This window comes from Atheta coriaria, unplaced genomic scaffold (assembly GCF_025399875.1).
Source record: "Atheta coriaria isolate IRGN ID8LTWV9N9 unplaced genomic scaffold, Caltech_Dcor_3.1 hic_scaffold_15_pilon, whole genome shotgun sequence".
Taxonomy (NCBI): Eukaryota; Metazoa; Arthropoda; class Insecta; order Coleoptera; family Staphylinidae; genus Dalotia; species Dalotia coriaria.
The window spans coordinates 624,906-638,936 of record NW_027045457.1 but is presented as its reverse complement, the minus strand read 5'-3'; the positions used below and the strand labels follow the sequence as shown (position 1 = coordinate 638,936).

The 14,031-nt window shown below is 32.3% G+C and overlaps 3 protein-coding genes across 3 annotated transcripts; 1 reads left to right on the top strand and 2 right to left on the bottom strand.

The window, feature by feature from the left end:
• Nucleotides 1–4,002: 4,002 nt before the first annotated feature.
• LOC135802086 (uncharacterized) lies at nt 4,003–6,155 on the top strand. The gene is made up of 4 exons (XM_065315613.1): nt 4,003–4,320; nt 5,030–5,270; nt 5,507–5,799; nt 5,874–6,155. Exons 1-4 carry the CDS (start codon nt 4,245–4,247, stop codon nt 6,020–6,022), a joined length of 759 nt encoding a protein of 252 aa, XP_065171685.1. The 5' UTR covers nt 4,003–4,244; the 3' UTR covers nt 6,023–6,155.
• On the bottom strand, nt 6,079–8,678 carry LOC135802124 (POU domain, class 6, transcription factor 2-like). Its single transcript, XM_065315650.1, has 5 exons — nt 8,553–8,678; nt 7,946–8,081; nt 7,572–7,703; nt 7,049–7,510; nt 6,079–6,900 (listed from the first exon to the last, which is right to left on the bottom strand). The coding sequence occupies exons 1-5, from the start codon at nt 8,562–8,564 to the stop codon at nt 6,152–6,154; spliced, it is 1,491 nt and encodes a 496-aa protein (XP_065171722.1). The 5' UTR covers nt 8,565–8,678; the 3' UTR covers nt 6,079–6,151.
• Nucleotides 8,679–13,272: 4,594 nt separating this feature from the next.
• LOC135802057 (flexible cuticle protein 12-like) lies at nt 13,273–13,991 on the bottom strand. Its single transcript, XM_065315587.1, is given in 4 exon segments — nt 13,273–13,735; nt 13,793–13,859; nt 13,862–13,910; nt 13,983–13,991. Coding segments are annotated over 4 exon segments (318 nt in total). The 3' UTR covers nt 13,273–13,542.
• Nucleotides 13,992–14,031: the final 40 nt, after the last annotated feature.

Genomic DNA, 14,031 nt, shown 5'->3' with positions numbered 1-14,031 from the left:
GAGACTGCAAAAGCGTGACGGCATGAATACATTCCGAGGAAAGTTGATTTTTTTCCTTCAAACTCTTCTTGACTTGAATCCACAAGCTCACACAATTTAACGCCTAAGACGTTTTACTATCACTATCACTTTCCTTTCAGGCAACCAACGCAACGTGTGCTTTTTCTTCGATGCGTTCGCCCAACGTGACAAATTCAAAAGAAAGTGAAAGTACACATAAACTGCAACCACATTAATACAAATCACACCGAATACAATAGATTATTTCATCTGGCAATAAAAATAAAAATATAATATAATTACAATTGAATATAAATGAATAATTCATGTGTGTATAAGAAAAATAATATGATAATCAGATTGTATCACACTGTATGCTTGCAAAAAAAGAAAAAATTACAAAATCGCAGTACAGTTTACGTTTCAATGATATAACGATAGCAGGCAACACACGCACGCAACTAGTTACCTACTTTTATTAATTATTAACTTCAATAATTATTTAAATCAACAATAATTCAAATCTACGAGATGTTATTGTATAACTACATTCGCATAATAATTTTACATCATAAAATGCATGTAAATATGTAAAAATATTACTTACGTATCGTTTCCCAAACTTTTCCTTGAACAACCACCAAAACACTAGCGATAATCGCAATCCAAATTGGCACAAACATCACTGTTATTTATTTGTGTTGATTAGAAGTGGATAAATTGATTTTTGCTGCTGTAGGTTTTGTTTTTATCTGATTTATGTAATCGGATTATTATCGGCGATGTTCACCTCGTGATGTGTGTAAATCAAATGAAGCAGGGCGGGCATCCACTTTCCTTTCTATAATAATCGCTCGACGTGCGTCTGCATATCAAGAAGTCAAGCAGCGAGCGCACTCAGAGAGTCTCTAGTTAACTTCTTGCGTCTCGAGTGGAGTCTCGATTGGCGGCTCTTGAATCTGTTATATGGTTGACTGTTCACGCACTCGTAATATGTCGTTAGTTGTTAGTTGTTAGTTGTATAATTACACTCTTATACTCTTTGCATGTCGCTTTTGCACCGCCACCTGCAAAGACAGACGTTGAATTAAATAATGTTTTTGGGAATCGAATTATTTTATAGTAGGATCAGTACGTGTGTGTAATGCAGCTAAACATTTGGTAATTATCGTTGCAAATTGGTTTTGAATTGATTAGAATTAATTTTGGTGTTAAGGCAATTTAAGTGTGATGAAATATAATTAAAAATGATTGCATCAATTATTAAAAAAATTCTTTTGTAAAGTTTTGAGTTATTGAGTTATTAAGTTTTTAGTTTCTATGCTATTCAAATTTACTGTACATTATATAGATGTTCATGGTAGGCAACTTATTATACTATAAAATTTTATTTTTAGTCTTTTTTAAGTTTTTGTGTCATGAATGTTAAAATTCTAAGTTTAGGGACGGTTTATGCTGTTTATGCAATTGTGTTATTTTACTTCTGCATTAATCTTAATCAATTAATATAAAAATAATGTAATTAGTTCTAGAAACCTGCATTAACGCGGTTGCATTACCTGTGAAATGTGAATATGATAAATAAATAAATATTCGAGGTACTTTATATTGATGTGATTACCATCGGTCAGTGGGTAATAATGCATCCGCAATTGCGCGTTATACAATCGACATGATTGAAAGGTACTAGTAATCAATGCAATTGTGCAAACCCGTGCGTCTAATTAATGCGGCACATTTTTTTATTGCACACTACGTGAGGTGCAGGTTTTTTGTTCTAAACAATTGTTTCTGTTTCAATATTTATTGTAAATGCTTCTTCTTTTAAAACGTTTGTAAATTTGTGTGAATTGTCTGGTTTTTCTTTGTTGGAAAATTTATTTATTGTTTTTGGCTATATATAAAAGCAGTTGGTAAAATTATAGATACTTTACTAATAGAATAATTTGTATTGTTGGAAATTCCTGTCTAATATGGTCTGTTCAACGGTATGGATAGTAAACAAACATTAATAATGCATTCTAATTATTTTTAGGCACGTTTTCTCCATCAAAATCATCGCAGCAGGCACTTAAATGGATTTAAATCTGATTCCAGTCTGGGCCTACATACAAACAATAAAATTGATACCATTCTGCCTAACAAAAAAGGTTTTAGAGAAAGAAGCAAAGAAATCGACCAAAATTTAAAACAGAATCAAATTATTAATGTTACTATTTCTCTGTTTCATGTGGTTCATAAACTTTGTGTATATTTAGTTGCATATGTTAAGTCTAAAATTTCTCCTCCATAAGTCGTTACCTCGTTAAAGTTGACTTAACTAACATTAATTTCATATTGCATAAACGCGTGCGTATGAAACTCACTGTCTTGGAACAGATTGTCAGTTAAAGTACCAATACCATTTAATATAAATGTCTAGACGTACGAGTACATAAGATGTAATTTAATTTAATAAATATAATAAGTACATCTAATTCTTTTTTAATCTAGTTCACTTAAATATTACTAACTTATAACAATATATATTAATATAAAAGCGGTTTTCAATTAGTAATGCATTGGCATTTAAGATGGAAAATCTTGAAACTTAATGATAATTATATTTTAAAATAGAATGTTTGCAATTGTAAGCGGTGATGCGATGACACACAACGCTATTGAAGCGAGGACAACTTTTAAGCATTTTTAATAAGTACAAAATGCAATTTACCATAACGACTTTTGCTAATATATCTGCAGTTTTGTCTTATACTGCCAAGACAATAAATAATTAAATATTTTATACGCATCTGTATTTATTTTTTATTATTACAAATTCCTATCAATTATATTAATATAATAGACAGGAAGAAACAATTTGAGCATAATTTTCATGTTAATAATTTATTAACCAGCATACATAATCGTAGTTAATTTATAATCTGCTAGAAAGAATGAAATTTTCTAATGTTACATATTGCTTTAATGCTTAATGTGTAAGTACGCAACTCGTACATTGTAAACATATCATTAATGTTATATTTCGCGGCTGTATTGCAGAAATAAATTAATAAAAGAACCAGTTCTAGGCATAGTCATGCTCATGCGGTTATGGTCAATAAATCGGGCAAAACATTGCACTTCCGCTCCTGATCAGAGAAATGCAATCTACAATATCTTTCGCTTTCATTATTCAAAAGGAAAGAAAGAAGGAGCTAAACTGGAAGACATAAACATGCAAATTGCAGCGGTAGCTTTTGAAAATAATTTATAACATGTCATTTAAACCAACAAAAATTAAACTAGTTTCAAAAATTTATAGTTGAAAGGTATGAAAAGTTACTTATGCAATTTTGTGCATATAATAACTTAATTTCTTGTAAAAATTTAAAAGTTAGTATAAATTTGTTCAGCAAAATGTTCTAGTTGTTTTGCTTTGTTTGGTTTCGAACTGACTTTGACATCTATTGAATATGTTGACCAATGAAGTGGAACCTCGTATTTAAATATCCAGTTAGTACTTGGTAAAAAGACTAGCAGAGAAAGTGATATTTGCAATTGAAGCCTGGAAGGTGGTAAGTGGTGGACGCACGAGTACTCCGCATACTAAAACGCTAAAAGCTAGATAAAAGCAAACAACATTGCGAACGTAATTCTTGGATTATATCAGCAGTAAATTGAAAAATGCAATGCAGATGTAGTAACGTCGCAAAACACTACAAGTGAGAGGAGCTAATGCAACTAATGATTAAAAAACCATTGCTTGTGATGAAAACTTTTCACAATATATTTTGCAATTATAAAGGAAACTAAAACAAAAAAAACAGTCAAAAATGTTTTTTAACTTTTTTATTTTTTATAAACAATTAGAGACAATGATATATAAAGTAATATCTGTTACACAATTTTAATAATCTTATGATTTGCAATGTTGAGTGTTGAATGCGTTGTGCAGTTGGTCGGTTCACTTCTTCGGACCCTGGTAAAAGGTGGGAAATCATTTGATTTCGCGTGCGCTTGTTTAATTCAAGTGTAATCGTCACAAACGCACCACCTCGCGGCCTCGCGCCTGTCTTTAAACTAATCAGTCAAGCCTTTGTGCGCGATCTTTGTGTCTCCAATATGTGCTGGAAAAGTTGAAATAAACGCACGCTTACTGTGAAGCTGACCGGACAAACGGTAGCGCAACATAAGTGAAGTCAAGTTGCAGATTGCAATTGCAAGAAAAACTGTTTAAGAAGTCAAACGTGCTGTGTATTAAAATGGTGAAGACAGTGTCCCACGTGACCATCGTGTTACTCACATGTGCCATCGGCGTTCAAACACAGATTCGATTTGGTAAGTAGTGCACAGAGTACTTTTTTATTTTATAAATTGAATTTGTTGTTTAAAATAATTAAGTATAAAGTGTTAGATAATGTTGTTAGTGTTTGCTTTGCTAGAAGTTGGCAATCAATAAGAGTAGGTACAAGGTGTGTGTAGAGAAGCGAAAATTTACGGCTTTCTTTTAGAGATTTCGTAATAGTTGCATGTTATGTGACATACTTACTCGTTCATATATTGTGCATTTAATGGTGCATTCATCAAAATTATAATTGTGACATTTTCGTGTTTAGGCAACAAAAGGGTAGAATTATCAAATATCAATTATTCCTTGAGTGACCGAACAGTCATTTACATTTTTTGCAGCGTTGCCTTTGTGATTTTTTCAAAATGTGATTTAATTTGAGGTTAAGTACTATTTTTATGTAAGTAATGTTTTAAACTTGTTGAATGTATGTAAAAACTTCCTGTTTTATAAATTTAATTGCTCTGAATAGAAATCTTGCCGGTACGCAAATTTTCCTCTTCCGCATTTATTTAAATTTATTCCGGCAAACGCCTATAGTTGTAAAATGTATAACAAATGCGTAAGTACACGGTAACTTACTGCAATCACTTGTTTCCTAACCACACACTATTGAAAGTTAATTATACTCGTATACTATCAGCACAATCAAGATTGGATTGCAATGAATAAAAATCTTTAATTTCTATTTTGATTTAGTTGATCATTTTGCCAATTGCCGTCGATCAGATCCCCGTTTTGATAACTGCCTGAAAGATGCGATAAACTCGGTGCGTCCATATTTCAAAACCGGATTACCTCAATATGGCGTCCGACCTTTCGACCCCTTCCACGCTGAGGAAGTGGTACAAGTCAGAGGTGGGCCTACATTCAGTTATCGTCTGGTTCTGCGAAATGTTACGGAAGCTGGATGGACTGCGTCGGAAATCACTAGATTAAGGTAAATGAAGTAAAAATTAAACAAAAACAAAAGTAAAATCATAAGGATGTTCAAACAAAGCTATCTTTGTGTTAATACAAACAAAAGCAGAGACACACGTCATTAAATACTAAATACTAAATATGGTAATAAAATAGTAATTATTGCATTTTGTCATGGCATTTGTCGTGACTCTTAATAAAAGATGTCGTTAAATGAAAAAGGAATTAATGATTGCTTTGTTTTTTTTTTGTTAGAACCAATTTCAATAAAAACGAAATGCAATTCACGCAATTCTTCCCGGAAAAGCGATTAAATGGCGAATATGAATTCGAAGCAAGTATTTTCGGAAGGAGGATCAATAACAGTGGATCATGGGATTTGCTTCTGAACGACTATACGCAAACAATGAAAGTTACTCGAAATCCAAGAATGACTCAATTTGGAAATATGGTTTATGATACTCCAATGAAAGTCGACGTTAATGTGCAATTCTGTCGACATTTAGAAATGCATGTATCAAACTTATTAGGAGGACGGCCATTACTAGGTAGGCATAAATTTTAAGAAACAAATAATGAAAGCATACCTAACTAATTTTTTCTTAATTTTTTTTTATTTTAGAAAATATAGCTGACAGAATGATAAATTCTGCATGGCCGCCAGGATTTATGCTCCTAAGACCCATAATTGGTGATTTAGTTGGAACAGCATTCACTAAAATCTTTAATGATAACTTGATGAACTTTCCATTTGACCGATTGGTCCAATAGCAAAAGGTACTACTAAGTCATTTTATGTTTATAAAGAACACGCCAATAAATATTGATTTTTAAATTTTTGAATTAAGAATATATATTTGTTTGTTAATGCTAGGCAAATAATAAATTACTAATCCTACGTTAATTCAGCGGATACCACACAAACTCAAAGTTCTTCAGTCCAAAGGTCTTTTCTGTACCTTCCTTCGGTACCAAATCCGAGGTTAGATCTAATCGGATAAATTTAACTTTAGGCCTGTATCCGTTTTCATCAGCGACGTAGGTCACGATCCTGCTTACACCATCTCTGTCATTGACGAAGTACCCTCCGACTTTAGCACCGTTCTTGTATCCTTTCTCGTAGTGCCCATGGAAACCAACAGTGTAGTTAAACCGATATAGTAAATCGGTGATATCACCCTCTTTGATACCAGCTGGTAAACCATCAACCATGTTGGGATACTTGTCTTGAATTGGAATTGGTGGGTTGTTTGGCACGTTGATCACTCCATTGGATACTGTTATACCACTGTCGGATTGTGGTGGTGCTGATGGTTGATTCAAATGATTGGGTGGATTATTGATTGAAAGTGGGTTCAAAAGTGGGTCTGCTTGTGGTTGTTGATAATTGTTATCACCTGTAATTTGAGGAGATTGAGAATCTGGAGTATGTAATTGTGGTGTTGCAGTGTTTTGATTTGTTGGTGGTGGTTCTTGATTATGTATCGGTTGTTGTTGTGGTTGTGGGTGTACAAGTGGTGGTGATGTTATAGCTGTGTCTGAATTTTGTTGACCTTGGGTATGCTGTGGTATAGGTATAGTCTGTGGTTGTTGTGGTTGTTGTGGTTGTTGTTGGTTGTTGTGGTTGTGATGGTTGTGATGGTTGTACCATCAGGTGTTGCATAATCTGGTGTACCATTTATTTCAACTTGTGGAGCAATGTGTTCTTTATTACCTGGATAATTCTGTTGATTGTTGTCAGTATATTGGTTCTGATTAGGATTAACTGGATAATCATTCTGGGGATTAAATTGACCTACTGCATTTGGACCTGGACTACCTGGACTACCTGAACCAGGAAACTTGGTCTTCCACCTACAGGATCAGAAACAAAAGGAGCATTAGATTCTGGTGGAACATTAAAACCACTACTTGAAGAAACATCCGGCCGAACACCGCTTTGACCTTGACTCTGTTGTTGAACATCAGGTTTCTTTCCAATTATAACATCCTGTGGTCTTGGGTTTTGTCCTGCTTGAGTCTGGAATGGTAAGGAACTATCGGGTTTCTTCAAAGGTGTCGCATGAGTGACATAACCGCATCCAGCGCATGCGGGTTTGATTGTAGACTGCGTCGTGAAACGGTTACTTTGAGTCACTGCTTGAACAGTCTGCGCAGGCGCTGGAGTTGTGTTAATACTAAGCGGATTCGGCGCTGGGTTAGCTTGACCCTTAGATAATCCTGTAGTATCTGGCAGTTTTGCATTGGGTTCATCCAAAGCTAGAAATCAATCGTAATAATCAACAAAATCAACAAAACTTGTTTTTCTAAAATATCTTACGCCCGCTTAATCTGATATTCTTCATGCTTAGAATCCTAAAGTTCCCGTTCTCATCAGTGGCATAAACGGTGACGTGATAGACGCCATCGGCAGTGATGAACCCAAACTCTCCTTGAATCACTCCATTCGCATCTGTGATATAAAGAAAAACGCAATATGATATTTTCAATAACTCCTACGTAAATTATTACACATAATATTCTATATTAACAGTTTATAAATATGTAAACACACATTGAAAAAAATATAATGTTACAAACAAGGAAGCACCGCAGTGACAAGATGACATACGACAAGTTCTTCGTTTATTAATACGTTATTTTTTGCAAGGACGTCCACAGGTGCGAAGAAGATGTGTTTAAACTTCAACGTACCTTTCTTTTCGTGGCGATGTTGCTGCCCGTCGATTGTAAAACCAAATTCGTATGGGTTATCCTCCTCAGCGGTCACATATTTGCTTCTCGCTTCTACAGCCACCAGCACACAGCAAACAGCCACCAATATTGCGAACTTCAAAAATAAACAATTGTAATATTTTATTGCCCATATTGTTTAACACTTAATTATTCGTGTTGCAATAAACAAACAAACGTGAATATAATATTGAGGACAATTATCACGTTGATATAAACTTAATGGAATATTGTTGAAGATTTAAAATGCAAAATGTAGGAATAAAAACGGTAAATTATAGTTGGATGAGATTCTTTTAAAACCAGTATAGTTCGTATTCAAATTTTTGGTCAAATTTGCATTTTAGGTGATTCACGTTGGGATTGCGTGGTTTTTGGGTTTTGTTTCATTAATTATTTGATAATTAGATGTCAACCAGTTGAAGTCAAGGTTACAGATCTTATAGTAACAGATTTTTGGTTAAAAATGCGGAAATTGTTTAAACTGTAACTATTTAATTGTAATTTACTTATAAAATTAAATTTTTAAAAGTTAAAAGTAAAGAAAATTTTTTTTCAAAATATTTACCCTGTTTCTCATTGTTGATTGCACTTTTCAATCCAAATTTAACTAAATATGGCACTTTATATGTTAATATATATTTGGTGTTCTTTTCAGATGAACAAAGACGCGTCTCAAATCGTCGCCGTTCCAGAACTGGCGGATTTTATAGTTTCCTTGACCATCTTAAGCGCGAATCTCCCGCTACGACACACGCGCATCGCGGCTGCTGAAAACCAAACAGGAAAAAAAGAACTTTTGAGATGCGTCTTTCCGCACCTCGAAAAAATGACTTGCTCTTGCATTGAGATTCTCTTGGCGTGTTGTCATGTTGCTAGATGTTTTTATTTACTAAACGATCAAGATTAAGGTCATCTTTCGGTGCTGTGCTGCGTTTTTGATTAATGATTTTTCGATGCAGTGGCAAAGTAAAAGTCAAAATTAAAATTATATTTTAATAAGTGAACTTACTGCCTTTTATTGCATTTCATATAAATGCCATGATGATATTTATGATACATTTTAACTCATTACATGCAATTATCTTTTATTTAATTATTTAATAATAACTCTTTTAATTTTTCTTAAAAAGTTAATTAAATAACTGATATTAATACTTATGTGTAGTTTATAATACCGTAACTAGATGGCGACAAAATTGCAATAAGTGCCTATTATCATTCCCATTGTTAAAATTATTATAAAGCGGTTTTTCCCTTAGAATAAGAACGTGATATATATTATGTGAACAATAAACACATTTAAACATGTCGTCATCGTCAAATAATACCTGGCGTGATTATTATTGAACATTCTTAAAGAAAATATCATAAAATCACGCAATAAAAGTTTAATTACTGACACGTCTCCAGTTCAATAATATCCGCTTCGCGCGTTAAGGATTTATAAACGGAAGTATCATTTACTATTGAAAAGAAGACAGAAATAAAAAGGAGTAATTCGATAGTCAAGAATCACAGAAGCTGTCAGTAAAACACCAAAAAACACAACTGAACATTTAATATTAACTCAACGCGATCTCTGGGTAATTAATTAACTGAAATGTTAATATTTAAATTATTTCTGCCTTAGGATACGTCGCGAAACAAAATTTCATTGTTTTTTTTTTTTGTTTCAAAAATAAATTGAAACTTGTGAAATTTATTTGAAGTAAAGGACATGACGACAAATGTGTTTTTAATTCTTCTGTTTTTTTACAAATTAAATCATACAATATTGTTAAATATAAACAAAAATTTTAGTGTTTTATGTTTATATTTTGATTACTGCAGATTGAACAATGTGTATATTACAAAATTATTATTTTATGCAAATGAAAAAATTTTGAATGTCATACTACTGATTTATTGTTTTCAACATATTTCATAAATTAATTTGAAGAACATTTTTAAATGAGCGCAAAATATAAACGCCTTCAATGAAATGAAAATCGAACGTTAAACTTTAAAAATAGTAGATATTAATACCTCGAAGCTATTTTGCTTGTTGCTCATCCAATATCCGTATTGAGGTAAAAGGTCTTTATTGCATTGATGCCAATCCTTCATTCCAGCGACTGGAAGCGACTTTTTCTAGTTAATTGTTTATTACTGCTAATCGTTAATATAAACATATCAGCATCTTGTTGTATAGGAAACGGATAGGTGCGTACGCACGAGCAATCATGCGGTAATAATAAACAAATATGTAAATAATTGATTTTTTTACTTGTGATGGCCCTGATTGAAAATCGTAAGATGTAAGGTCATCAATGAATTTGTTCTTTGTGTACTGATTTTATCAGGCATTGTTTTGATTTATAGAATTAAAAAATATGCACGTGAACATCTGCTGCAGCGTAAACCTGATTTTGTCGACTCATTACTTTTTTGTGATTTATATGTAAATTATAATTAAATTTAACCAGTTTTTAGTGTCAAATATGAAGAAAGTTAACAATAAATTATACAACGTGTTAATGCACGTGGTATTTTTTCCTAATATCTATTTGTAATAAATTTTGAATTATGAATTGTGTAATTTATTTCATTTAATTATAGTTCTTGATATAATTAAAGAATTGTGTATTTAAATGTTATAATCATTACATATGCTAACAGTTAATTAAATTACTAAGTATTTATATTTGATTACAATAAGTGTGTAATCAATGTCTGCGTTCAATGCAAATTGAATTTGTTCAAGCAAAACAATCTGTAATTGATTAGATGTCAAGCATAAATTCTTCGGTTTATGATAATATATGCAACAGTATAAAGTTTTAGCGCTTAGAGAAGATCAATTCTTCTTATGCTTTTTAGTCTTACTAATCCATTCGTTTTGTTTCAACTGTATCTAAATAAGTATATTTTCAATGGTAAAATCAATTAAACAAGGCCGTTTGTATATCAAATCGTAATTTATCAACATAAGGTGTGTATTTAGTTAATATTAGTGATAATATTAATAATAAGAATGCGAGGCAGGTACAAAATTGTTACACCGATAAACCCCGAGATATTTTTGGATTCAAAGGTCAATGTAACGTCTGCTTTTGAATTTTAAGTCATTCGCCTTTAGGGCTTTGGGAATTCCATAACTAGTTATGCAAAGTTTATGCGAGCAGACCTTTTGTAAGTGATTACTGCAGACAAATAATGACCATAGTTATCAAAATTTAGTAGTATACAGATTCCAAAATTGTCAAAAAGCCCGAAGAACCAATTTAAAAAGTAAGTATGAGTATGAAATAAAGTTAAATTAGAATAGGAATTAAAATGGGAAAAACTGTGCTTCGATAAAATTAACATTTTATTTATTTTTTATCAATAACATGCATTTATTTATTGATAAAATAGAATCTTGTAATTTAATATATTCTAATGTGTAATTCTAACGCAACTTTATTAAAAACGAAGAACTCTAACTCAATGATTCCGCTTCTTGTAGAGAAACCTGTAAATTGTAAATAAGTATTAACTTCTTTATAGTTTTCTGTATAAGAATTATATAATCATTAGTGGAGTTGTAATGAGAGGACGACATGGATGCAATATGAATTAATCTAAGATTTATACGATTCAAAAAAATATAATAACATAATATGAAGACAGTAAAACAATAGTTTTAGAAAAACAGTTCTTGTTTACAACTGCAAAAGTAAAAAAAAAATGATGTAAACAAGCAACATCACACTTGAGAGTATAAATATTTGAGGAACATTGTAGCAACAGTCTTATTACATTACAGGAATATAAATTGTTTAAAAGTACATCGTCGCGCCATCTCAGAGTAAAGGATAATATTCAAAAAGCCACACAACTTTAATAACAAATATTTGCTTGATACTTCTTACACAAGTTGCGTGATAATTTAGTGAACGCGTATTCAGACTTTTTCAGATCAATATTTTATTTAAACATGGTTTTAAAATCACTTATACATATCTATGGTTCATAATCATCCCAAAGATGTCGCTGCAATGTACTTTCACAATATTTTTCATCACACGTCGATTCGCTGCAACAGAAAGAAACAAGATACACGCACCAAACAAGATAAGTTTATTTGAACGTGCAACTACGAGTATAGTTGACCTTACCCAACGAATAATCAAATGAAACATTTTTATGTTGTATAGGTAGTTGTATTATTATTTACTACACAAAACCTGCAGTGACTAGTGGTAATTTAATAAAAGCAGGTGACATTTTAAATAATTTTTTAACAAGTTCCTTTATAAATGATACATCAAATTGAAGATAGAAATGATAAAGTTCCAAAAAAATTTTGCAGGATGATTTCCACACCAACATTCCAGTTTTCAGTTTTCAGTAGTTTAGAAAAATTAATTGCAATTATTTATGTCCATATAATTTCAAGCATTTCCTATAGGTTTAAAGAATTTAGAGGATATATACGAGTATAGTGTAAAGGGATTAGAGAGTTGAACGTCTGTGCAAATGTTTCTTGCATTTCTGGCAATTTCTCATCGTGACAAATGCAAAATAATGAGATTTCGTACAATTAAGTATGGTTTATTATTTAATTATAGGATATTCCGAAATTATGTCTTTATAATTATGCTTTCCTACTTCCTGTTCACAACACATTTAATTTTACTTCTAAATAGATATAGGTACATTGCTTTGTTAGTAAGAAGTTCCGGGAAAAAGGTAGGAAACTAGTAATGACAATTACCTAATACCGCAATTTTTTTAATTATTCTTTATTTTCCAACATATATTTCAGTGACAAAAAACAATAAGTTATCACTACACAGTTCCGAATAACATGAACTAAACTAAAATTCTCATTATGCTCATCAAATTAATTTGGCACAGTCTATTGAGGCGTCGCACACGCAAGGTGAATCGGTGTCATCTTTGCGGTCGTCTGTGCCATTGCGCTCACTCACAGCCTGCACATTGCATAATTGTTATATCACGTTTCCATCGAGTGTTCCATACGCCCGAAATCCAGCCACCAGCCACGCGTTGGCGATGACGGCGAAGAACAAGCGATTCAGCTACGATTCAGCACAAATTCGTGGGTCACATTCACGCGCGATGCGTACAATTTGATCGTAGAAAACGGCGACGACTTGTGCAATATGGATTTTAACCATTAACTTAAATACTATTATTTACGCCTTGCTGCAACCATAATATTTATTATCATCTTCAACATTACCTATTATTTTATTCTGTTTAAGTTATAAAATTAAACTTAATAACCATGTAACAAATTTGTTTTGAAATTGCAATAATGTTTATTTTTTTATATTTACATTTGTGGTAAATTTGTACAACATTTGTTTCTTTTATTGTGACTTAATTAATTTTGGTTGTGATACAGGCCAAGTTGCATTTATCAACAGACTAATCCATAAACTGATTAATCTACTTAGTAATCAAGATTTAAATTTGTATTCATAATCATAATCCGTGTTTCATAGCGATTTGTCTAAATGGCAGTGTGGTTGAACTTAATCGTATTTAAACTATTGAGCAATCAATTAGTTGGCTTGGGGAATGTGAGCTCCCTGAGGTTGGAAACCATTTTCGTCAGCAATATAGGTTACAGTGTAAGTGACGCCATCTGGGCCCAAGTAGCTGAACTGTCCACGGACGGCAATGGCTTCGTTTTCAGTACCGGCATTCACAAGTTGACCCTGTTCGGATTGAGAAATTCCATTGCTGGTTTCATAACTGGAAAATATTAAATTAAGTAAAATGATTAAAATGTGCATTACGAAGTCATCTTACGCGTAGTTGTAGCCATCAACACCAATGTTATCACTTTCGCTCTTAAGGATAACAGCATCTTTGTCTTGTTGTTGGGGGCAGCGAAAGTAACAGCCACGAAGGCAGCGAGGACAATAACCTTATTAGAAAGAAATTAAAAATTAAAAATTAATTTCTATTGTAATAATATCCACTATTAAGAAGAACTCACGAATTTCATGATTATGATTAAGCGTGTGTCGTTTCCAATCGGAGGACTG